The sequence below is a fragment of the Taudactylus pleione genome, unplaced genomic scaffold (assembly GCF_031769625.1).
Source record: "Taudactylus pleione unplaced genomic scaffold, aTauple2 ptg001250l, whole genome shotgun sequence".
NCBI lineage: Eukaryota > Metazoa > Chordata > Amphibia > Anura > Myobatrachidae > Taudactylus > Taudactylus pleione.
In genome coordinates, this window is record NW_028285650.1 from 31,296 (window position 1) to 57,500 (window position 26,205).

Consider the following 26,205-nt stretch of genomic DNA (forward strand, 5'->3'; position numbering starts at 1 on the left):
AGCCCCATGGGAACAGTGCAGCTCCCCCTAGATTCAGCCAGCCTCTCAGTCATGGGGATATGAGGAGGTAGGGAGCTGCGTTACTGGTACAGCTGCCTGAGCAGCTGGTGGTGGCATTATCGGATAGGGGGCACCAGCCATAATCTTGCCTAGGGCACCAAATTGTTTAGGGCCGGCTCTGGGAGGAGTGATGGCATCATCTCTGTGTTTTGCTCACCCAGCCTGGCATCAGGGAGATTTCTAGACTAATTAGACAGTCAGGGAGATCACCACTATTTCAGGGAGAGTTGTCAGGTATGAAGTGAGAATCTCCGTCCTGGTACATTCAGACACACGCGGTATTAGTATAAATTCATAGACACAGACACGGATTTGGCAGCATTCAACTCAGAATCAGGCCCGTAGCACTTATAGAGCTTTAGGCTGCCCTTACACCCCCCTGTACCACATGCAATGCCACGGGCAACATTTCAGCAGTCAATGGGTCAAAGCTTTTAAAATGATCACCATTGGGGCAAAGCTGGTGAAAGTTGGGGCAACAAGACAGACCCTGCCAATCAGGACGGTTCCGCCTACATCTGGGCAGTAGGGAGGTATGATTTATGGGTAAGGTAAAGTGGGAATTACATCTGTGATAACAGAAACAGACCACCTTTACACACATGGGTTTTACTCTCAATATTTAATTATGAGCCTTTAGGTATCAGCAGGTTTGTACATTTCATGGGTGGTTACACGGCTGCTCTCACATCATCCAGCTGTACCAGATCATAGCGCTAAGGCAGTTTGCACGTATCGCCATCGTCATTCTCCATGATGTCATTAATCCAGGTGAGATAATTGAAGACTTTAGTATAGATTCCCGGTTTGTTTGGTTTTCCACAGATTACGTCTCCCCAAGATGTGATTCCCTGTAACTCAGAGCCACACACGAGGGGCCCCCCGGAATCTCCCTGAATAAAATAAAAGATTTCAATGAAAAACATACTTATTTATGTACAAGCATTATTACATGTTACATCATTTACAGCAAGCTTGTGCAAATTATTTAGGAAAATCTCAAAAATACAGTAAAATAATAACAAACAGTATAGTATCAGCTACCAGCAACATGGATAAATCCAGTACATGCAATCTTAACTGCCAACACCTTCATCATCAGCCTCCTCAATGATTACAGGTAATCCTCCTTCATCCAATTTGCGAAAGCTATTCGACTCCTTCCCTATCCAGGATTTCCTAGAAGAATCTTTGCGCACTAGGGCTGCTGTTGATGGGAGTGAATCTTTATCTCAGAAGGGGACCTAGAAGATTAGTTTCAAACAGCAATGGAGTGTGAAAGAATCCTTTTCAAGAGGAAGCAAATATGAAAGCAGCTATCCAGCTGTACAGAAGGATCACTGAAGCCATGATGGCTACGCTAGCATCAGATCAGCTCCAATATCTGTCAATCAATGCATGTGTGTTTTAGACAGTTAATTGAGGTCCTGTGTCCCCGATACCAAATTCCATCTCAAATCCATTTAGCCAGAACAGCAATTCCTCGCCTGTACAGGGAGATTAAAAAAATTGTTCTTGGCCTAGAAAATGCCATTGTACCCACTATCTACCAAACCACAGAAATGTGGACAAGTGGCACTGGTCAAACTAAAGATTACATGACTGTGACAGTCCACTGGGTGGGTGTATCACCTTCAGCAGCAGTATCTAAGACACAATGCCATTCACAGGCGGGCTACTCTCTGTATCACTGGCTTCACTAAGAGGCATACCAGTATAAACCTATTAGAAAAACTCAGGGATGTCATAGCAAAATGGCTTACCCCTCTAGGACTCTCCTCACAATTTGTCATTTCTGGTAATGCAAGTAACATTGTGAGAGCATTACAGCTGGATTAATTTGAACATGTCCCATGTTTTGGGCACACAATAAACTTGGTAGGTCAGACTTTTTAAAAAAATGAAAGGGGCGTGCAGCAAATTCTGTCTGGCCAGAAATATTTCTGGACATTTTCGGCATTCATCAACTGCCTGTAGAAGTTATGCCACCTAATAAAACAAGAGGTAGTGACCAAGCGGAAATCCACCTCTTATATGCTTCAGGGAATTGAGGAAAATCAACAAACCGTCCAAACCTACACAACAAGCCATGACATGAGAGAGAGGGAGGATGTACAGATGTGTCTTACATCTTTGCAGCATTGAAGGCAAACGTGAGCATGCATGGTACACCACGGCATCATTGGCACTATGAAATCCTATGGATCACGTTTGCATATGCTGTATGCATACCTGGTCGCAGGCACGTGACTCGCACCATACATGGCATGATTTTCCACATTAACAGCAAAGATACAAGAGGACACATCTGTACATTAGTCCAGCACACTGGTGAATACTCTAGGTTTTATGCAAGCTACTGAAACCATTTGAAATAGTAACTAATGAAGTGAGTTCAAATACTGCCAGCTTGAGTAAGGTTATTCCCTTCATAAAACTACTGGAAAAGCAGCTAGAGAAACAGAAGGAGGAGATGAAATGAAGTGATTCCGCATAGTATGTTGTCAATCTGTTGTAAATCAATCTGATACAGTAAGCATCAATAGAATGGTGGAGGATTATATTAATGACAATGTACAAAATAGAATGTCAAACAGTCCTTTTGATTACTGGGAGGGAAAAAAAAGCAATTTGGAGCCTCTTATACAAATTAGCTTTGGTGTACTTAAGCTGCCCACTCTCCAGTGTGTACTCGGAAAGAGTGTTTAGCACAGCCAGGAACCTTGTGAGCTTATCAGCATAGGACGTTACTCCCTCAAAATGTGGAAAAACTCATGTTCATAGAAATCAACTACAAATTCTATGAGGAATACCTTTATTGCCACATGCAACAAAGTACATAGACTTCTGTTATGGTGGATTTCAGCGGGGATGAGCTAATATTGTGTGATGATGATGTTAACACTGATAAGGGTGAGGAGGATGAGGATGATAATGATATCGTCCTAGTGTAGAAATTATTAATAACATTGTTAGTCGCCTTAAGCCTATTAGTACGTTGCTTTGTGGAAGTCCAAACAAACCAAGCACTTTAGCCACAAAAGTTGCAGTCCCTGTTACTGAAGTGCTTGGTTTGTTAAACTGTGCATGTTCTTTTATAATATACAACATAAGAGTGGGTGGGAGAGCCCAAGTACAATTCCATATTGCACCACTTTACTTTTCATTATGACCTGTATTTTTTGGGGCACTGGTGATGGTCTTTTTTGCATAGACAAACATTTTTATTGGTTATTGGCCTAATAAGTTACAAATTCGCAACACATTTTTAGCCAAAAGTAATGTGGTGCCTCTAAAATAAATTATATACATATTCTTTTTTTAAGAGAATTTTGGAAAATATTTAGTACTATTCAGCAATACCGTATGAACATGAACAAGATAAATTGTATTCTTTTATGGCCTTTTCTCAGTTGCTGCAAAACAAGGCCACGTCTCAATTTAAATGTTCTTAATCAATCAATTGTTTACCTCTCTGCCACTACATACATACTTCACCTCCATTTCCCTGTACTGCCCCTTGGCCTCTAAACTAATTCTTGATTAATGAAAACATTGTTTCTATGGGGTTGTATAGTTTATTAAACTGCCATCCTGTATGCCACTGACGTGTGCTATATTCTTTTAAACTGCCGCATGTTTGTGCCACTCCTCTGTTGCTTAGTTTAGCCAGCCAGCCTTTGGGCAATATTGGTGAACAATACTGTGAGCTGTGAGGTGGTCAAAATTGTCTGAAAATGTATGTTATTGAGGCTAATAATATTGTAGGAACAAAAACTAGCCACAAACTAACCACATACTGTAACATGATTTTAGCTGTTTTTATAAATGTTCTTTAAATCCAGATCCAAAACTTAAACCAAAAAAAGTGAGGGTGGTTATGGCAAAACCAAAACCAAAGCCAAAACATGATGATGAATTAGTTACAAGGATAATGTTAGTAGCCTGTATTGTAAAAGATAGGTGACATATCTCTTCACAATATCAATCCATCGCAGTGATAGGCATGAAGCCATCGCAGTGACAGGCATGTAGCCATCGCAGTGACAGGCATGTAGCCATCGCAGTGACAGGCATTAAGCCATCGCAGTGACAGGCATTAAGCCATCGCAGTGACAGGCATTAAGCCATCGCAGTGACAGGCATTAAGCCATCGCAGTGACAGGCATTAAGCCATCGCAGTGACAGGCATTAAGCCATCGCAGTGACAGGCATTAAGCCATCGCAGTGACAGGCATTAAGCCATCGCAGTGACAGGCATTAAGCCATCGCAGTGACAGGCATGTGTGCCAACCAAATCCTACCAGTTATATTAATGAACTGCCCAAACATTACCTGGCAGGAATCTTTCCCCCCTTCAAGGACTCCAGCACAAATCATGTTGTCAGTTATACTGTCCTTATCGTAGAGTTGCTGACAGACAGGAGCAGATATAGTGGTGACATTTAGACACTGCAGCACATCGGGGTAGGTCTCTGTTATAGGGCACAGAAAATGTGAGATAAATGTAAGTGTTATGTGTTCACTTATCTCAATCACCATATCCGACCCCACAAATGTCCTCAGAGAAATAATGGCAGATGCATTGTGTTTTGCCAGGATACGCATCCACGCGTTAAGCATGGCGAGGTTTTCAGAGGGTAAGTGCAGTACCATAGGCTAAGTGCAGTACCGTAGGGTAAGTGCAGTACCATAGGCTAAGTGCAGTACCATAGGCTAAGTGCAGTACCATAGGCTGAGTGCAGTACCATAGGCTAAGTGCAGTACCATAGGCTAAGTGCAGTACCATAGGCTAAGTGCAGTACCATAGGCTAAGTGCAGTACCATAGGCTAAGTGCAGTACCATAGGGTAAGTGCAGTACCGTAGGCTAAGTGCAGTACCATAGGGTAAGTGCAGTACCATAGGGTAAGTGCAGTACCATAGGGTAAGTGCAGTACCATAGGGTAAGTGCAGTACCATAGTCTAAGTGCAGTACCATAGGGTAAGTGCAGTACCATAGGGTAAGTGCAGTACCATAGGGTAAGTGCAGTACCATAGGCTAAGTGCAGTACTATAGGGTAGTGCGCACATTAGGGCAGAGCGTCCCCTGGGAATGTGGCCTGGTTAGACATTGGTGCATCTCTAGTTCGGCTTTTAGAAGGCACCTGATATGACTGATCTGAGATTTGCAATGCGGGATGGTAACAGTACTCTGAGCATAGACGGAGGGAATCTAACTCAGGACGTGATTTTCTGTTCCTGGTCACATCCATCCACTTTATAGGTTTTACCCAGTAGAGTCAAAAATAGCAAAAAAAACCTCTGGGTGCATCTGACAGATTCTTTCTCACTGATCCATATTCTACCCTAGAACAAACGCAAAGGATGGACAAAAAAATAAAATCGTCCCAAACCCATAAAAACTTACAAAGGAAACAATATTTTCTTTCTTTATGTCCTATATTTGTTCCTTATGCTATCTATCCATCGCAACACTAGCGTCACCTACTTTGTCTGCCTTTGTGTTTGCCCAATATAGGTGCGCAGGTAAAATGACTTTGGGGTAAAGTAACTGGCTGATATGTGCACAGCTGACCGTGGCAGTAATGCGGCACATCACCAGTGATTACATTCCTTTTATAGCATGTATGTCACATTGGGCTCATTCCTTAATATCCAAATGTCAATGGATTACACCAATACACTACGCGTTTCACCCTTTAGTTATAATCTATATCATTCCTGACCGTAGGGGCCATTAAAATCAGAATACTTTCATATATGCACAATCTCTCTGGATTATTTGGTATCTTGGGCCTGAGCGATTATCGTCTATCTGCGATTGTGTCCGAGTCACAGTGCTCATGCTTCAAAGTCCATTACTGTAATCACAAGCAGCGACTTCTCAGTCACATAGCGATGGACAATGAAAATCTGAGCAGCTGCGACATTAGCTTATTATCACATATCCTCTGTGTACAATGTCGCAGCAGCCATGGAAATAGCGCACTTCTCTGTTGCTCACAGAACAATCTCTCGCATTGGCACACGTGAGGATAAATGCACAGGTGGATGGAAGCTGTCAGCAGTAGCTCCTGCTTTGCATGCACACGATTAAATGCCTGTTTTTGCCCCTATACAGAGTCGCACACATTTCCGCAGCCGCACTGTCTCTATCCCTATACCTGGCCTCATAGTCGCCATCATTAGCAATGTGTACTTGCAGCAGCCCTGCCCTTCGCGCAAACGATCCATCTGAAAACAAACTTGTTTTACTCTTCACCCACAATTCCATCCACTCGCTGGCACTGGACATGGTCTACGTGAGAATTCCCTGTTACCACCCAGTTACTCCCATTTAGTAACAAGTGCAAATTCAAAATGCGATGGGCACACTTGGCTCTGGCGCATGGTTTGCACTCACCAATGCATCAGCCCTGTCGTGTACAATCAGGTGTAATATTGCGCTTATTCTAAAGCCTGCGATGTTCTGCTCAGTTCCGCACCACATTCAGCCTCATCCTCTCCACATGTTGCCATAAATATACATTTTGCCTCTATTTTGTTAATGAGCATTTGCACTGTATATATGATGTCTGTCACAGGTATATTTACTAAAGTGCGGGTTTATAGAAGTGGAGATGTTGCCCATAGCAACCAATCAGATTCTAGCTATTATCTTCTAGATTAGGTGTTAGATAAATGATAAGTAGAATCTGAGTGGTTGCTATGGGCAACATCTCCACTTCTATAAACCTGCACTTTAGTAAATATTAGAGATGTGCGGGTTCGGTTTTACTTGGTTCTTTTTGCCACATTAGCGCAAGTTCGGATTATTTTGGATTTATTGGTTTGGATTAATCTTATTGGCTATCCAAAACATGTGAGAGCTGGATAGCCAATAAGATAAATCCGAACTAATCCGAAAAGAACAGAGTAAAACCGAACCCGCACATCTCATGTAAATATACCCCTAAGTGTATACAGAATATTTTTCTGGAGTATTGTAACCACAATAACTTTCTTATTGAAACTCTTTCATACTGTTGTGTTGTTACCCTCAGGGCTGGTGGTGGATCCCCATCCTGAGATGATACAGTTGGTGTCATCATCCACAGGCTCAGTGGGCAAAGAGATAGCACTCACGTAGTCATCAGTGATGGCCGGAGAGGCTAGCTTCAGGAGCATGATGTCATTGTCATTTGTCGTGTTGTTATAGCCGTGGTGACAATACATTTTATCAGCATACGTTAGCTGCTCGGTCTCCTCATGGATCCCCCGGTTATGTTTTCCTAGATGAACCTGAATATTCCTGTTGACCAAAAGTAACATGAAAATCAATCAGTGAAGTAAACACGTATACAGGGAGCAGTTTCCACCCAACAGGAAAGATCTTAAGCTACATACACAACGTAAAGATTATCTGTCCAACCATCCAACTAGGTGATTGGTTGGAATGAGAATCTGGTAATGTATGGGAGTAACTGATGATCAGCAATTTGCTCCCAAACACCGGAAAATGGACAAAAACTGTTGTTTGTACAAATTGTGCAGATCAAACATTTAACAAATTTGTCTGACGCCATTTTCATCTGTTTTCTGGCATTTAGGAGCAAATTGCTGATCATCAGTTACTCCCATACGTTACCAGATTCTCATTCCAACCAATCACCTAGTTGGCTGGTTGGACAGAAAATCTTTACGTGTGTACCCAGCTTTAGAGCAGAATAAACCTGTGCAATAATGTCACATACAGACCGAATCCTAACATTGGCAATAATGACACAAAGGACAAAAGGTGTAATTACCGCTAAATGACATTTTCTCCCATGAAGCACAATAACACCATATACTGTATACACCCCTGGAGACAGTAACTTGTGGGCTGATGTTCACGGACTCCAGCGACATTTTCCTGAGGATTCATTACAGACATTTGTATTTCCTTCTGTATCACACCAGCAAATATGGAGGAAACAACGTCTCATTTCCCCTCTGTGCTCCATGTTTGGGTGGACTTAGACGATCTGTGCTGCCGTCACGGAGAGCGACCATATTGCTCATCAAGGGCTCAGCCTGAATTTACATATTATCTGTACTGCCCACAACGCCCATTCTGCAGCGCTGTCACCCCATTACCCCACAGTGTCATTTATGGTCAGTGCACAGAGCTTTGCCACACTAAGGGCTGATGCAGAGGGTGCATGTAATGTCATCATGCCACCGGCAAGCACCATAGTAATCAGTCTATGCATGCCTCCCGATGGCCACCAGCCCCACTGCCCCTGCCTCCCGATGGCCACCAGCCCCACTGCCCCTGCCTCCCGATGGCCACCAGCCCCACTGCCCCTGCCTCCCGATGGCCACCAGCCCCACTGCCCCTGCCTCCCGATGGTCACCAGCCCCACTGCCCCTGCCTCCCGATGGTCACCAGCCCCACTGCCCCTGCCTCCCGATGGTCACCAGCCCCACTGCCCCTGCATCCCGATGGTCACCAGCCACACTGCCCCTGCCTCCCGATGGTCACCAGCCACACTGCCCCTGCCTCCCGATGGTCACCAGCCACACTGCCCCAGCATCCCGATGGTCACCAGCCACACAGCACATGCCTCCCGATGGTCACCAGCCACACTGCCCCTGCCTCCCGATGGTCACCAGCCACACTGCCCCTGCCTCCCGATGGTCACCAGCCACACTGCACATGCCTCCCGATGGTCACCAGCCACACTGCCCCTGCCTCCCGATGGTCACTGCTTGGCTCCACACAAATCTGTTCACAAGAGCAGGAGATCTCAGTGAGTGTTCCCGGGAGGTAACAGGGGGGGGGGGGGGGCGTGATTAATGCAGTTGCACTGACACAGGGCGCCATTTGTACACAGATAATCTACATTTCGATAGGGCTGGTGCAATGTTCGATGGTCTAGCCAATGGCGCTTCTTAATCGGCACATCGGCAGGTTAGCTCCATACTCGGTGGCTGTCTCTGTTCGAAGCCCATTGGTTGCGGCATTAGTATAAAGATACAATCGCTGTGAGGCACAGGGCGCAGTAGTGGTTGCAGTACTGTGTACTCCTGAATCAAGCCCTAAGTGTGGACCCCTGCAGCCCCCCCAGTATCGGTGACGTAACACCAGTGACAGTAATGTCCTTAGACTTGGGGCTGGATCCATGTGTGCGCTATGGATTATACGCAGTGAGACACAGAGTAATGAGCGCTGGACACTTACGTCTTCCAGCAATGAGCTGCTGTCAGTACCCAGGACTCCCTGATGAGGGCACCACCACAGATAAATGTACCAAAGTGGTACAATGCCGCCTGCCATGGCTGGGAATGAGCCAGGCACTCCTCTCCCCCTATTATCCGCTCACAGGAATGGGCATTACCTGCGCAAAGTATACAGCAATGTAAAGGTGAGTATTAGGGGTAAGACACAAGAAAGTTACAGTGTATCACCAGTATAGTACAGGGTACACTAACATGAGGAAAATCACATTGTCTACAATTCCTCGTATGTACTAAATAACCAGCAATATTTAATGTACAGCAAGCAAAAAAGGATTACAAAATTCATATTTTTGACTATTGCAAATACAGATTATTTAAACCAGGTTTTACTGTATTGATGATTATATTCCTAGTAATTGTAATCCCAATTACTTTATTATGTTACCATGAAGTATTATACAGTTAGTACAAATGTTACATACACTTCTATTTATCATTATGCTTTGAATGGGGACGGTATTGTCGTAGACCCTCAGCAATGGATACTGCAACGACAGCCACAGCAGTACGCTCTTATGTTACTGTACCCTTGGTGAAAACAGGCACTGTTGCCAGAATATGCATTTATCTTGTCACATATATATATATATATATATATATATATACATATACACACACACACACACACACACACACACACACACACAATACTGTACAAAGGTTCAGGCAGGTGTGGAAAAACTGCTGCATTGTGAGAATGCTTTCAGAGAGGAATGTTAATAGTTTATTATTATAAGTAAAAAAAAATGCAAAGTGAATGAACAGAAGAGAAATCTAAATCAAATCAATATTTGCTGTGACCACAATTTGCCTTCAAAACAGCATCAATTCTTCTAGGTACACTTGCACAAAGTCTGGGATTTTGTAGAATTATAGTCTGTTATATTTGGTTAATCATACACCTAACAGGTGATAATGATCATTTTCATATGTAGGTTGAGGCACAGTTATTAACTGATACAGAAACAGCTGTGTAAGAGGCTTAAAACTGGGTGAGGAACAGCCAATCTCTGCTACAAAGGTGAGGTTGTGGAAGACCATTTCTTGTCACAGATCATACACCATGGCAAGACTGAGCACAGCAACAAGACACAAGGTGGTTATACTGTATCAGCAAGGTCTCTCCCAGGCAAAGATTTCACAGCAGACCGGGGTTTCATGATGTACTGTTCAAGCTCTTCTGAAGAAACACAAAGAAACTGGCAACATTGGGAACATTAGACGCAGTGGTCGGCCAAAGAAAGTGCATCAGATGAAAGACACATCATGGTTACTTCCTTTCAAAATCAAAAGATGTCCAGCACGGCCATCAGCTCAGAACTGGCAGGAACCAGTAGACTCTCATCTACTGTTTGGAGAAGTCTGGCCAGAAGTGGTCTTCATGGAAGAATTGCGGCCAAAATGTTATACCTTCAATGTGGGAACAAGGCCAAGTGTCTCATCTATGCACTAAAACATGGGAACTGGGGTGCAGAAAAATGGCAGCAGGTGCTTTGGACTGATGAGTCACAATGTGGGATATTTGGCTGTAACAGAGGAAGTTTGCTCACCCCAGGGCTGGAGAGCGGTACAATAATGTCTGCAGGTAACAGTGACACATGGTGGAGAGCGGTACAATAATGTCTGCAGGTAACAGTGACACATGGTGGAGAGCGGTACAATAATGTCTGCAGGTAACAGTGACACATGGCGGAGAGCGGTACAATAATGTCTGCAGGTAACAGTGACACATGGTGGAGAGCGGTACAATAATGTCTGCAGGTAACAGTGACACATGGTGAGGGTTCCTTGCACGTTAGGGGCTGCATGTCAGCAAATGGAGTTGGGGTTTGGTCAGGATTAATGGTGTCCTCAATGCTGAGAAATACAGGCAGGTACTTATCCATCATGTAATACCATCAGGGAGGCGTCTGATTGGCTCCAAATTTATTCTGCAGCAGGACAACCACCCCAAACATACAACCAATGTCATTAAGAACTATCCTCAGTGTACAGAAGAACAAGGAGTCCTGGAAGTGATGATATGGCCCCCACAGAGCTCCGATCTCACCATCACCATAGAGTCTGTCTGGGATTACATGAAGAGACAGAAGGATATGAGCAAGGTACAACCACAGAAGATCAGAACTTAGTTCTCCAAGATTTTCGCGCAACCTCCCTGCCGAGTTCCTGCAAAAGCTGTGTGCAAGTGTACCTAGAAGAACTGATGCTGTTTTGAAGGCAAAGGGCGGTCACATAAACTATTGATTTGATTTAGATTTATCTTCTGTTTGTTCACTTTGCATTTTGTTAATTGAGAAATATAAACTAGTAACACTTCTATGTATGAAAGCATTCGTACTCTGCAGCATTTCCCACACCTGCCTAAGACTATTACACGGTATTGTGTGTATATGCTGTATATAATATTTATTGGATATATTTATATATGTGTATGCATGAAGTTATATCAGAAACCCTGTGGTTACTATACAGTATACACCAACCCCCATTAATGTTATATGTCCCAATTCTGTTCTGCGACAATCTCACCTGCTGACCCCAACAGAGCAGCGACCAGTACAATAATCATCTCTGTATCAGACACCGGAGACATTTCAGACGCACTTTTCTACTTTACCAGAACTTTCATCACTTCATAAATGATTAACAGAGAGTTGTGTGTCCCAGAGGGAGTGGTAGGAACAGCGTTATCTCCTACACGGTTATAGCACCAGGAGCAGCACGGTTATAGCACCAGGAGCAGCGTTATCTCATACACGGTTATAGCACCAGGATCAGCGTTATCTCATACACGGTTATAGCACCAGGAGCAGAGTTATCTCATACACGGTTATAGCACCAGGAGCAGCATTATCTCCTACACAGTTATAGCACCAGGAGCAGCGTTATCTCATACACTGTTATAGCACCAGGATCAGCGTTATCTCATACACGGTTATAGCACCAGGATCAGCGTTATCTCATACACGGTTATAGCACCAGGAGCAGAGTTATCTCATACACGGTTATAGCACCAGGAGCAGAGTTATCTCATACACGGTTATAGCACCAGGATCAGCATTATCTCATACACGGTTATAGCACCAGGAGCAGAGTTATCTCATACACTGTTATAGCACCAGGAGCAGAGATATCTCATACACGGTTATAGCACCAGGAGCAGCGTTATCTCCTACACGGTTATAGCACCAGGAGCAGCACGTTTATAGCACCAGGAGCAGCGTTATCTCATACACTGTTATAGCACCAGGAGCAGCGTTATCTCATACACGGTTATAGCACCAGGATCAGCGTTATCTCATACACGGTTATAGCACCAGGATCAGCGTTATCTCCTACACGGTTATAGCACCAGGAGCAGCGTTATCTCCTACACGGTTATAGCACCAGGAGCAGCGTTATCTCATACACGGTTATAGCACCAGGAGCAGAGTTATCTCATACTCGGTTATAGCACCAGGAGCAGCGTTATCTCATACACGGTTATAGCACCAGGAGCAGCGTTATCTCATACACGGTTATAGCACCAGGAGCAGAGTTATCTCATACTCGGTTATAGCACCAGGAGCAGCGTTATCTCATACACGGTTATAGCACCAGGAGCAGAGTTATCTCATACACTGTTATAGCACCAGGAGCAGAGATATCTCATACACGGTTATAGCACCAGGAGCAGCGTTATCTCATACACTGTTATAGCACCAGGAGCAGCGTTATCTCATACACGGTTATAGCACCAGGAGCGGCGTTATCTCATACACGGTTATAGCACCAGGAGCAGCGTTATCTCATACACTGTTATAGCACCAGGAGCAGAGTTATCTCATACACGGTTATAGCACCAGGATCAGCGTTATCTCATACACTGTTATAGCACCAGGAGCAGAGTTATCTCATACACGGTTATAGCACCAGGATCAGCGTTATCTCATACACTGTTATAGCACCAGGAGCAGAGTTATCTCATACACGGTTATAGCACCAGGATCAGCGTTATCTCATACACTGTTATAGCACCAGGAGCAGAGTTATCTCATACACGGTTATAGCACCAGGATCAGCGTTATCTCATACACTGTTATAGCACCAGGAGCAGCGTTATCTCATACACGGTTATAGCACGCATACACATTTATTAGTGCTATCACCTCTGTGATTGGTGTTCCATGATCTGTAGAGGAAATTAATTATCACCCTGAGACAGTTCCAGGTAATTACTGTATTGTTACTTTGGTTTGTTAGGAGCCTGTACTGTCCATGTGAGTTTTATCCCCGGCATTTAGAAGTGATAAACTATAATGCATATAATTATATGTGCACCGATACTAATTAGGAGGAAGATACATTTCAAGTTTTTGGTCTTTTAAAAGAAATTTTTAAGCTGCATACACACACAACGATCTTTTGAACGATTATCGTTAAACGATATCGTTTGACGATGATCTTTTGAAAAAAATCGTTCACTCTCTGAGTCAAAAGATGAACGATAATCGTTCATGCATGTTCACGTTTGTAGTTTGTAGTTCAGTCAGACTTGTCAACTCAACGATTTTCATTAAGGGAATATGCAAAAATCGTTTGTAGTTCAAAAAAATCGTTCATTACACTTTAAAAAATCTGACAGATAATATGACAGAAAATCGTTCATAAAATCGTTGGTAACAAAATCGTTGTGTGTGTGTGTGTGCAGCTTTAGCGTTAGCCACATAAAACTGCTCATTAGTGTGGACAATGCACAGATTGTGATTATACCTCATGGCTGAATGTGTCTGTAATTAGCTGGTGAAGGTGGAAACACTTACTGTCACGACCCTGCCTACTTTATCACCTTTCTGCCTTATGACTTACCCCTGCCAGCTGTCCCGTGGATCTGTATGTGTAATTCACCTGGGAGATCTGTTCCTGATCATTCTGGCCGTAACACTTCTGTGTATGTATTTGGACTGTGCTCTCCACAGTGATTATACACCTGGGTCCTTTCCGGTCTGTGAACACTGCTAACCTTGATTGGAATCGCAGGTGTAGACCTGAAGGCCGCCATATATCAGCAATTGATTGCAGCAATCGTCCAATTTGTAATCGATTGTGTATAAAAATCTTTCCCTTTTTCAATCGATTGCAGAATTGCCACAATTGATTGAAAAAGGGAAAGATTTTTATACACAATCGATTGCAAATTGGACGATTGCTGCAATCAATTGCTGATGTATGGGGGCCATAACTCTCAGTACTGCTGATATGTTTGCTCCCTCTGCATGTTGTGCCCTCCACCACTCAGAGTGCTGCTGCCAGACCACCTGACCGAATCCACCAATTCCTGCCAGACCCAGGGTATAACAATCCTCCTCTGATAGCATTCAGGACTTCATTCAGAGTCGGTCGTTGCGGCCGCACGGTCGTATAGAAAAAGGGGCCGGATATGCAAATGATGCACACGCATGCTGCGTCCCTAAGGTCGGATCGTTAGCTAGCCGACCAAGGGGTGTATGCGGTCGGATCGCTAAAAATACGCCCACATCTCGTACGCATAACATGTCATCTCCGGCTACTTAAGGATTAATCGCGAGCATCGGAAACCATCGGAACTGGTTGTAGAGCTAAAGGTTGACCATACCCTCTCTTAAGCTCTATGATCATGTCAGTATAAAACCTCCCCTGTCACATGTGCCATGACACTACTTTGTTAATTATGCACTCCCATAAAACACCGTTCGCATAATGAGGCACGCCTGCGTTCGGATCTCCACTCCCCCGTTTTCAAGCACCTTCCCCTGTTACCACCCACAAACGCCGCAATCTGTCACTCAAACTACCGACCTGGCGGTGTTCAAGGAGAGAGAAATTTCTGATTGTAGCCGCTAGTTTGCGCACGCGCATTGCGAACTGTACGCATGCGCAGTTAAGCGAACATCGGCTGCGTACGACCGTGCGGCCGCTTCGACCGACTCTGAATGAGGTCCTCAGTGTCTGAACATCTCGTTACTTCCCGTGGTGTACAGATTGTGCTACTTCTGTCACCCTGTGTACAAGTGTATCCCAGGCTCCTGCTGGTTCCCAGACCAGTTTATCCAGTAATCCAGCTGGCAGCTATACCTGGCACATCTGGAAAATCCAGCTGGTTCCCAGACCACTTCATCCAGTATTCCCGCTGGCAGCTATACCCGGCACATCTAGAAATCCTGCTGGTTCCCAGACCAGTTCATCTAGTAATCCTGCTGGCAGCTATACCTGGCACATCCGGAAATCCTGCTGGTTCCCAGACCAGTTCATTCAGTAATCCTGCTGGCAGCTATACCTGGCACATCCGGAAATCCTGCTGGTTCCCAGACCAGTTCATCCAGTAATCCTGCTGGCAGCTGTACCTGGCACATCTGGAAATCCTGCTGGTTCCCAGACCAGTTCATTCAGTAATCCATCTGATAGCTATACCTGGCACATCCATAAATCCTGCAGGTTCCCAGACTAGTTCATTCAGTAATCCTGCTAATAGCTATACCTAGTGCATCCGGAAATCCTACTGGTTCTCAGTCCAATTCTGCAAACCTACCTACTGGTACCCCGTCCAGCTCAGTAAGACTTCCTGCTGGGCCCAGTCCGGTTCCTCCAAGTTTTCTACTGGTTCCATTCCAACATTACAAGTTTCCTGTTCCTGTCATTTATCATCAAAGACAGTTCTCACTGTCATACAATTTATATGCAAACAGAGCTATTTACATCATCCATGGTTCCTGTCAAGCCGGTCTCCACTGAAACCAGTTCAACAACTGAGACAGATAACTCTCAAGCACCAATTGTGACAGTATGTTCAGGCCTACCGATGGTGGTATATCAAGCACATAATACTGGACCGAATGCTTTCCATAACCTGGTCGCTAGCTTGGATTCACAGGAGGCGGTACAGCATCAAGTACTACAGCTTTTGCAAAGTATGACTAGTCGGCTAGATGACATTCAAATCATACCTGAACCCCTAACTACCTTCCATCAACTGCTGGAACAGCTACAAACTCTACTCATCAACATTTTTTGGATCATTCTCGAGTTTCTTAGTACTACCCCTGACTCAACTAAAACCTCTGGAAACCCTAAGAACCAAAGATTCTTCCATACCAAGTAAAGTGAGACATCGAAGTTACCCACATCCCAAGCCCCCTGTGGCTGAACGCCAGCAGCGCAATGGTTTACATCTCTGTATCTATTGTGGCGGTTCTGACCACTTCATCAAAGACTGTTCCCTCTGCAATTCCAACAATAATAGCAAGTGTCAACGTCTCAGTGCCTGTTCCGGTCCTAGTCTGGATTCTGCCAGTTGCAAGCCGGATGTCGCTTCTTCTAGTTTCTCACCCCAAGAGGGGGTTTCAAGTCCTGTACTCCAAGAGGGGGTTTCAAGTTGCGCACTCCAGGAGGGGATTTAAAGTCTCGTACCCTAAGAGGGGGTTTTAGGTTCCGTTCCCCAGGAGGGGATTTCAAGTCTCATGCCCCAGGATGGGGTTCCCAGTTTCGTACCTCAGGAGGGGGTTCCTAGTCTCGTACCCCAGGAGAGCGTTTCAAGTTTAGCGCCTAAAGGAGTTACAAGCTTCGCATCCCAGAAGAGGTATTTGAGTTCCACACCCCAGGAGGGGGTTTCAGGTTCCAGGTCCCAGGGAGGAGTGTCTTGTACTACTAATTCTATTCATGGTTCCTGTTTAGCATCTCCTGTGAATATCGTTCCAGTGGATGACAATCTCTGTAGTCTGTTCTCGGCTTTGATTGTTGATGCTATTGTGTCTAGCTCCTCTGGACCCCTTCTAGTTCCATCAATTGGTCCAAATACCGAACATCTGTCAGCTTCAGTTATTTCGACCCTCCCATCAATTTGAGCATCCTCAAGTTTCCTCCAGCCCTGCACCTGAATGTGCTCCACAATCCTCGAACACACAGGATTTGTTGAATACTCCAGCATGCATTTATTTTGATGGGGACTTATCGCAATACTATGAATTAATGAAGCAATACTCTGCCATCATGGAAGCTGGTCCAACTTGTTGTATCACCCCTACCAACATCATTAAGTTTCTTTTACTTTCCTTTAGTGGTAAGGTGTTGGACTGAGCCAATCATATCATCGAGTCTAATGATCCAATGCTTCTAAATATAAAGACTTTCAGTGAAGCTGTTATTAAAGAATTTGGTCCTAAACCTGTAAAACAAAATTCTATTGACTATCTTAATTCTAGTGAAGTTCCCAGTTCTAAAATGTTGTACAAGCAGTCTGTTTGTTCTACCAAGAATCCATCCTTTGCTCAGTCCTCCACTCCCCTGAAGGCCAAACAAGGTCAAGTTTTCAAGGGCCAGCGTGTTGATTTCCAACCATCCAAGGAAAGCAGCACTATAGAATTGGCATCCCTAAATATGAGATGTGCTCACACCTCCTTCTCCCCTTCGTACTACTGTACCTCCCAAAATACCGAATCTGACAAAGTTTCTAGTGAGAGGTGGTCACCCTCTGATATTATGCGCCTATATACTGCTTGTATGGTACAGAATCAATCGCTACAGGAGAAGAAGTCTCGAGGAACCTTTAGGAACCAATCATCTAACACCATCATAATTGATCATGTTTCGCTTAGTTCCTCCCAGGAGTCCTATCAGTTTTCAAGTCATACTAATTCTTCCATTCTACCATTAGAACCTGACTTGGAATCTGAGTTTGATCATGCATGTGATAATTCTCCATTTCCTGAAGACCATTTGTCGTTTGACCCTGTCATTCCCAGTCACATATTTCCTCAGGAGTTACCAGTAAGTTCTACATCACTGCAAAACAAAAGCTCTTCCTACCATTCGAGAGAAATGTAGGATTGGGAAGTCCACAGTTCCTTGCACTAAGTCTTTGTGTACATAATTTTTTGGAGATACTCCTTTTCTAGGCATTACCCAAGACTTCCTAGGTGACGAAGGTTCCACCTGTAGTGAGGATGAATGGTCTACTTACTGTGAGGATGAAGATGTCTAAATAGATGTTTTCAAAAGTTATGGTGTCCCTGTGTTTGGAGCTCCTGGAATTTCATGCTGGAAGAAAGTTTTTCTGGCGTCTCATTTTTTGTGTTCTCTTATGTATATATTTATTTTTCACCTTTCTGCCTTGAGACTTGGATCTGTATGTGCAATTCACTTTGGAGATCTGCTCTAGTCATGCTGGCTGCAACACTTCTGTGTATACATTTGGACTGTGCTCTCCTTTCCATAGTGATTACTCACCTGGGTCCTTTCCTGTCTGGGAACACTGCTAGCCTTGATTGGAATCGCAGGTGTAGTTCTGACTCTCAGTACTGCTGATATGTTTGCTTCCTCTGCATGTTGTGCTCTCCACCACTTAAGTGTGCTACTGCCAGACCACCTGACTGTATCCAATTCCTGCCAGACCCAGGGTATATACATCCTCCTCTGATAGCATTCAGGGCCTGAACATCTCATTACTTCCCATGGTGTACAGATTGTGCTACTTCTGACTCTCTATGTACAAGTGTATCCCCGACCAGCACATCCAGAAATCCTGCTGGTTCCTAGACCACTTCATCCAGTAATCCTGCTGGCAGCTATGCCTGGCACATCCAGAAATCCTGCTGGTTCCCAGACCAGTTCATTCAGTAATCCTGCTGATAGCTATACCTAGCGCATCCGGAAATCCTACTGGTTCTCAGTCCAATTCTACAAACCTACCTACTGGTACCCTGTCCAGCTCAGTAAGCCTTCCTGCTGGTCCTTGTCCGATTTCTCCAAATTTTCTACTGGTTCCACCCCAATGTTACAAGTTTCCTGTTCCTGTCATTTATCATCAAAGGCAGTTCTCACTGCCATACAATTCATATGCAAATAGAGCTATTTACATCATCCATGGTTTCAGTCAAGCTGGTGTCCACTGAATCCAGTTCAACACCTGAGTCAGGTAACTCTCAAACACAAACCGTGACACTGGTTATGACACTGCACAGACTAGAGAATACTGCACAGACTAGAGAATACTGCACAGACTAGAGAATACTGCACAGACTAGAGAATACTGCACAGACACTACGTGCTGTTGACTCAATAAACTGTGCGCTGAATTGTAACATATAAAAGAAACAGTTGCAATATGAGAGATTCTATGTAACAACATTCAATCAGTGCTGATACACTCAGGGCTGCCAGACAAATGCAGATTATACAGCACAATGATATCCTCTCCTCTAATAAACAAGATATTGGCATAGTGCAGAGATAATATCATTATACTTATATTGGAACAGTAATAAATATTAAATAAAAGAAGCTATTAATCATTTATTTACAGACCTTTCTCTCTGGGTGACTCCTTGGTTTTAAACAGATCTTTATTTCACGCTGAGCAAAAACATAGATACAATTTTTTTTATATGTTTAAAACTAACTTTTTAATAAATATCAATAAAGTTTATATGTTAAGTAACATATCAGATATTATTTTGGTGCATCAAGACAGAATTACTTTCTCCAATTCTTTTGGAAACTGTGTTGTATGATGAGATACAGCCTTGTCGTAGGCAGAGTGTAAGACTACGGCCCCCATTTACTAATGATCGCTATTGCAATGCAATCTGGGTATGACATTACTGCCCCTGATCGCACTGCGATGTGCGATCATAGCGCCTAGATGTGTCATCCAGCACATGCAGGGGCACGGCTGCCACTGGAGGGGAGGGTTCCGGCAGCTAATTATGCGCAGTGTAGCCCATTGGAAACAGCTACTAACATCATCTTCAGATGGCGAATTCATCGCATTCCAGATGTTGGTAAATCTGACAACAATCCAATTACCCACAGTCACCTATAGAGGATGCGGCTGTCTGTGGGAATGAAGGGATCACAGCAGGTATCTGTCCCTCCTTCATACATACGGGGGAAATTTTATATTTGTGGTTAACCACAGAAAACAGGTGTTCTCAGGGATTATACCTCAAATATACAATGATAAATGGTCCCCTACATATATTAAACACTGGGTAATTTGTACAATATAATGCTCTATTCAGATGGGGTTGTATTATAACTTAGATTCCAGACTCATAGACGTTATATCTCGCCTGTGAATGTTATTACGGGTGGGCTGGGGATGAAGACTCGTGCTCACATATTGAATACATTAGATCTATTAGAGCCAGAGATTAAAGCTGTAGCTGTGTCACTAATACCCAGACACACAGGAGGGGGTTAAAGCTGTAGCTGTGTCACTAATACCCAGACACACAGGAGGGGGTTAATGCTGTAGCTGTGTCACTAATACCCAGACACACAGGAGGGGGTTAATGCTATAGCTGTGTCACTAATACCCAGACACACAGGAGGGGGTTAATGCTGTAGCTGTGTCACTAATACCCAGACACACAGGAGGGGGTTAATGCTATAGCTGTGTCACTAATACCCAGACACACAGGAGGGGGTTAAAGCTGTAGCTGTGTCACTAATACCCAGACACACAGGAGGGGGTTAATGCTGTAGCTGTGTCACTAATACCCAGACACACAGGAGGGGGATTAGTTTCTCAGCTGCACAAGTTTTCCCACCTGCACTTTCCCAGGCACAAGTGCGGCTATGCCCAAGGTCCCAGGACACAGATTTGGCACAAGATGTAAATTGTATGTACACTCGGGAGAATTAAGCTGCGTTGTTTGTGTGAGCTGTTGGAATAACAAGGTGACACCTGATATTCTGGACATAACTGCGCTGTAATCGTGCCGGATCATGTGACTATAAGTGACTTCATTGTAATACGCCGCAGTTGATCAATAATGTTGCACCATAGTCTTGCAGAATATAAATATGTAACCTACCAGCATAATACACAGAATAAACACTTAGGGGTGTATTTGCTAAGCAGCGGCTTTTAGAAGCTCTCACTTGCAAACACAATAGGGAAAATTACAAGTGCACAACTCCAACATTACTAATTATATATATAATACATCTTGCAATAAAATTTTGAAATAAATAAATTAGAAGTTTTAGCATAATGATGGCCCCTTTCCCAGTACCAAGGCCCGTCAACAGCCCTGGTGGGACTAAGGCCCTGATTCAGAGGTGATTGCTATTTGCGAGCGCTCGCCCTGAATCAGGGCGGCCATTTTGTTTTTACCGGCCTTAAGGCCGCTCGCTAAGCTGTGGGTGACCATCCACAGCTTTAGCGGGTGGCCTTCCTATGGTCTCGTCCACCGCAAGCCCCAGTGAACTTTGTAACTCTAATAGAGCAGGAAATTCACTACTGACATCACGTGTGATGTCAGTAGGGCCGCCCCCAAAAGGCAGGCGTTCCTTCGGGAACGCCTCTATTTGGCCAGCCACCCCCCCCCCGACCCACCTACAAAATGGGGCGAGCTGTTGATCAACATCGACAGCCAACCTGTTTTGCTGCGAGCCCTGAGTGAGTGAAGTTCTCACTCGCTCCGGGGCTCTCGCACGCCACGCGTGCACACTGCCCGGCCATCGACCAGCTTGCGAGCGCTATACGCTTGCTAGTGGGTCTGAATCAGGCCCTAAGTCCCATCTTGAGTCCTTACGCCTAGTTTGGATCTCAGAACGAGACAAAACGCCATTTTCCAGGAAATGTCAGATCTCGTGTTTTGGATTGCATATAAGAATACCGTCCTCGTGATCAGGCGCCATTTCACACAGGAGAGTGTACAGGGCGGGGGAGGGCTGTAGGTGCTCATAGAGAAACAACATTAGGATGCTATAGTGGGTAATAAGGGTGACCGCAGGCATCTCTCTGTGTGTTTGTCAGATACACTACGTTATCTAGTAACTGCAATCCAGTGCTCTGCACACTGCAATCCAGTGCTCTGCAAACACACTACTGTGCGCTGCTGCAAATACAGTAGGCTCTAGTGTATCATTGTTAAAAAGTGAACTTGCACCTTTTTTCACAAGGATATATATCTACACTGCAGTATATTATAATTTATATTGTCACTGTGTACAAGGGCAGAGACTTAGGGGTACATTTACTAAAGGTCGATTTGGCATTTTGAGTGATTTGAGGTGCGATTTTCATTCTATTTGTATTCGATTTTGCATTTGGGTATTTACTAAAGGCCAAATCGAATGTAAAATCAGGGGTCAGCATTGTCTCCATGACAGGGGCAGCTGTTTGGTGATTCCCATTGTGCACACAGCAGGTCCTTTACCTACCAGGTTACTTTCACTCCCTCTATTCTTCACGGCAGACCAGGTAACGCCACGCACTCTACACGTGCAGCTATTTCCGGCTGCCCCTGTCATTGTCTCCTGCTGTGATAGCAGAGTGTTACCCTTATTCCCTCATTTCTCTCAGACCAGGTGACGCTGTATATCCACACGTGTAGCTCTTTTTTGCTGCTGCGATTCTGCTGATGTTTTAGAGGGTGAATGTGTCTTTCTCTCACCTACACTGGGAGGATTTATATTATATAGGATTACCTACATTGTCTTTTTACATAGATTTTCAGTATTCATATGAAGAAATGTCATGTTATTTTGGAATATTCACAATGCTGACCCATGTGTTTTTTCATCTGTGAAACACTGCTAGTTACAGTACATAACCATTACTCAGCTACAAAGATTTACTGTATCAATAAAAGGGCACTAAAAACGTTTCTCTTTGCTACACGCTGCCCTTCCTTATAATGATACATTGCTGGATGTGACATGGTAGTGTAATGTGATATAATTGTGTGTTACCCTGACTACTGAAATTAAATCTAGTATTTGTACATACCTATCAGTAGGTGTAATGTATGATATATTAGACAATTGTCCTGTGACTTATGAGCTGATCACCATTGTTTATATATGATACTGTTGGTTACAGTCTTTTAGATCAGCTCAACCTGGTATGTTTTACATGAATAAGCTGCGAGTTTAGTATTATAGATCATCTGATTATTAAGAATATATTCATTTATAATTAGGGACTATCTCAGACCTTAGGTGGAATTCACTGACTCTCTTCGCTCTCTCATCGGCACTGGCCTGCAGGAGCCAGGTACAGTTTGATCGACAGCAGAAGCACTATTTATAGGGGATCAGCATTTGTCCTTTCACGTACTCTCATCAAAGTCTCCTCTGCACGATGTTTGGAAGAAATGAGAATGGAAAGCAGATGCGTGACATTACTGACTCCTTCTTTTCACTTTCTCTCATGTCGTCTCTTTCTTACTATTATAACTGCTACTGAGGAGGGGACACTCATGAGATCATTGGATGCGTGGTGGCAGCAGATGACTTCACAGCAGTATCTCACTCCTGGACCCAGCAGTTCTTTTACACTTAACTTGTCTTCTTTCTGATCTACTCTTATATAAGCATAGATATCACCTTATCATTCAGGTCTGTTTGATTCCCTCATGAAATGAACTTTGCTTATATACATCAGTTATATACTTTTCGCCCATTATCACATTTGCTGTGAATCACACATCCTCTATATCCTCAAGGTTTTTTATATCACATGTAATGTCGTTTACTTATGATCATATAGTGTGAGGATTGGAGGATTACTCGTTGTGATATAATATTGTTATTATATACTATACATGTTTTATGTTATATGTGTCTTCTTTGTCCTTTTTGTCCTGGTGTTATTGATATTTGTCATTAAAATATTATCTTTTAACAGATGTAAAAAGTTTGTGCCCCCAACAAAGAGTTTTTTTTTTTCTCTGGTGTAACACACAACAGTAGCGCAGCCCAGCTCCCTCCCTCTGCACGCTCCACAGCCGGAATGAGAAATGGCGGCGATCACGGGACCTTTATAGAATCCGACAGCGAGAATCCGACAGCGGGAGGATGACGTTTTGCCTCGTTCCGGGAACCGAGTCTGGCAGAAGAACCCAAGTCGGACTCGGTTCACGGCTTGGATCGGGGGGGGGGGGAGGGGGGCGGATTTTGAAAATCCGAACCTGCTCATCCCTACTTTAGGGTGGTTTTGCAAAACCAAAACATGCTGATGAATCCAGATCCAAAACCAAAACACGGGGGTCAGCGCACATCTCTATTATTGATCTATCAGTCTATGAAATGTCAGATAGAAGCTGATTGGTTACTTTGGGAAACCTCCACTTTACCTGTCTCCAGGGATTATTGTCTCCCACAGTGTGGAAACCGCATGTTACAACGAATACTAACATTTTTATATACAGTTGGTATATACTATATTTGCCTACTCTCCTGGAATGGCTGGGAGACCCCCGATGCCGGTCACTGCCACAGCCGCCAACATCTCGAGTGAAGTGGGAGGTATAGGCGGGCGAAGATGTAATTCACTGTTCACGCCCCCCCCCCCTGTTACAATGGCGGTAATCACAGTATTGTCTAGTGGGAAGATGACGTGCTGGCATCACACATCCCCAGCGCTGCCCACTTCAGCTGCTCTACCCCTCCCTCGGTGTTGACCTGGCTGCCCCTTACCAGATGGGGCAGTCTTACAGTCGGCAACTAAGGTATATACTGAAAAATAGGGACATTTCCAGAAATAAATCATCAAAACCTATAGCTGGCCACACACTAGACCAACTTACATCCAACCAGCCAACTAGCTGATTGGTTGGAATGAGAATCTGGTAATGTATGGGAGTAACTGATGATCAGCAATTTGCTCCTAAATGCCAGAAACAGGTGAAAATGACGTCAGACAAGTTTGTTAATTGTTTGATCTAAACTATTTGTTCAAACAATAGTTTTGGTCCATTTTCCAGCTTTTGGGAGCAAATTGCTGATTGGTTAGAATGAAAATCTGGTAAGGAATACAATCAACTAGTTGGCTGGTTGGACAGATAATCTTTAGATGTGTGGCCAGCTTAAGGCTCTGATTGGCAAATAGGAAGAGATGGCACTTGGCAGCCACAATTCAGCGCAAACATTCACTTAAGTATTTGCAAATAGCACAGGATTAATCTAAGAGTGACATGAATCATTGCTGACATTGGGGCATCCGTAAGGATAGGTGTCAATAAACCAACAGCATTCTACAGTAATGCTCCAGATATACTTAAGTATTGGTGTAAGTGGTATGTACACACATAATGTCCTGGCACAGGCTGGTGGCATAAAGCTGTAATACTATTGGTGTAAGTATTACTGGCTCCGCCCCCTTCATTCAGCGCAGACAGTATAAGAGGGTATACGGCCTGAGTGCCCGCAGGCTGAGGAGCACTACACAGCATATAGGTATGATCTACGTCAGTCACATGGAAATGATTGTTTATTAATCTAATTTCTCTGTAATGATAAATCTAAGATACAAATATCTGTCGCTGTGTAATTTGGTAACGCATTTTTTTTTGCTTATTTTTTTTTTTGGTGACACTTTTAATGGTTTAGCGTACAAAATGCTACAGTACTTGCGCTACACAGTTGAAGACCCCATGGTGTGAGGGATGTGATGTGGCTTCGGGGCCTCTCATAAACTATCCCCCAATGATATAATAATAGTCGCTTACCCCTAGAATAAGCTGCTTCCGCAGTCACTTTTGCAAGAAAAAATGTAGTTTGTTATTCAATATTGAATAATCTTATGACCATCCGCACCCTACACAGCACATGTAAGTACTAGGTACACTGTATTGCAGAGTGTCTGTCATAAAATATCCTGATATACTGTAGGTTATACAGTACAATACGGCAGAGGTCCCCAAACTCCATCATTACAGTCCAGGTTTTAAGGCTATACATGCTTGATCCCAGATGGTTGTATCAAATTGACTGAGGTGCTAATTAAATCACCTGTGCTCAAGCATAGATATCCTTAAAGCCTGGACTGTAATGGCTGAGTTTGGGAACAACTGCAATATGGGTCCATTTTGCACATTTAAACCCTAGAATGTTATGTGTACATTGGTGAT

The 26,205-nt window shown here is 43.9% G+C and overlaps 2 protein-coding genes across 2 annotated transcripts in view; one reads left to right on the top strand and one right to left on the bottom strand.

The window, feature by feature from the left end:
• Positions 1-706: 706 nt before the first annotated feature.
• On the bottom strand, positions 707-15,464 carry LOC148450937 (trypsin-like). Its single transcript, XM_088462489.1, has 6 exons — positions 15,422-15,464; positions 14,177-14,230; positions 9,267-9,423; positions 7,099-7,352; positions 4,396-4,535; positions 707-953 (listed from the first exon to the last, which is right to left on the bottom strand). The coding sequence occupies exons 1-6, from the start codon at positions 15,462-15,464 to the stop codon at positions 777-779; spliced, it is 825 nt and encodes a 274-aa protein (XP_088318615.1). The 3' UTR covers positions 707-776.
• Positions 15,465-17,563: 2,099 nt separating this feature from the next.
• LOC148450938 (uncharacterized) overlaps positions 17,564-26,205 on the top strand; it is a 53,489-nt gene continuing 44,847 nt past the window's right edge. Inside the window, exon 1 of the mRNA XM_088462497.1 lies at positions 17,564-18,109. Within this exon, the coding sequence (XP_088318623.1) occupies positions 17,564-18,109 (546 nt within the window). The remainder of the gene's footprint in view (positions 18,110-26,205) is intronic.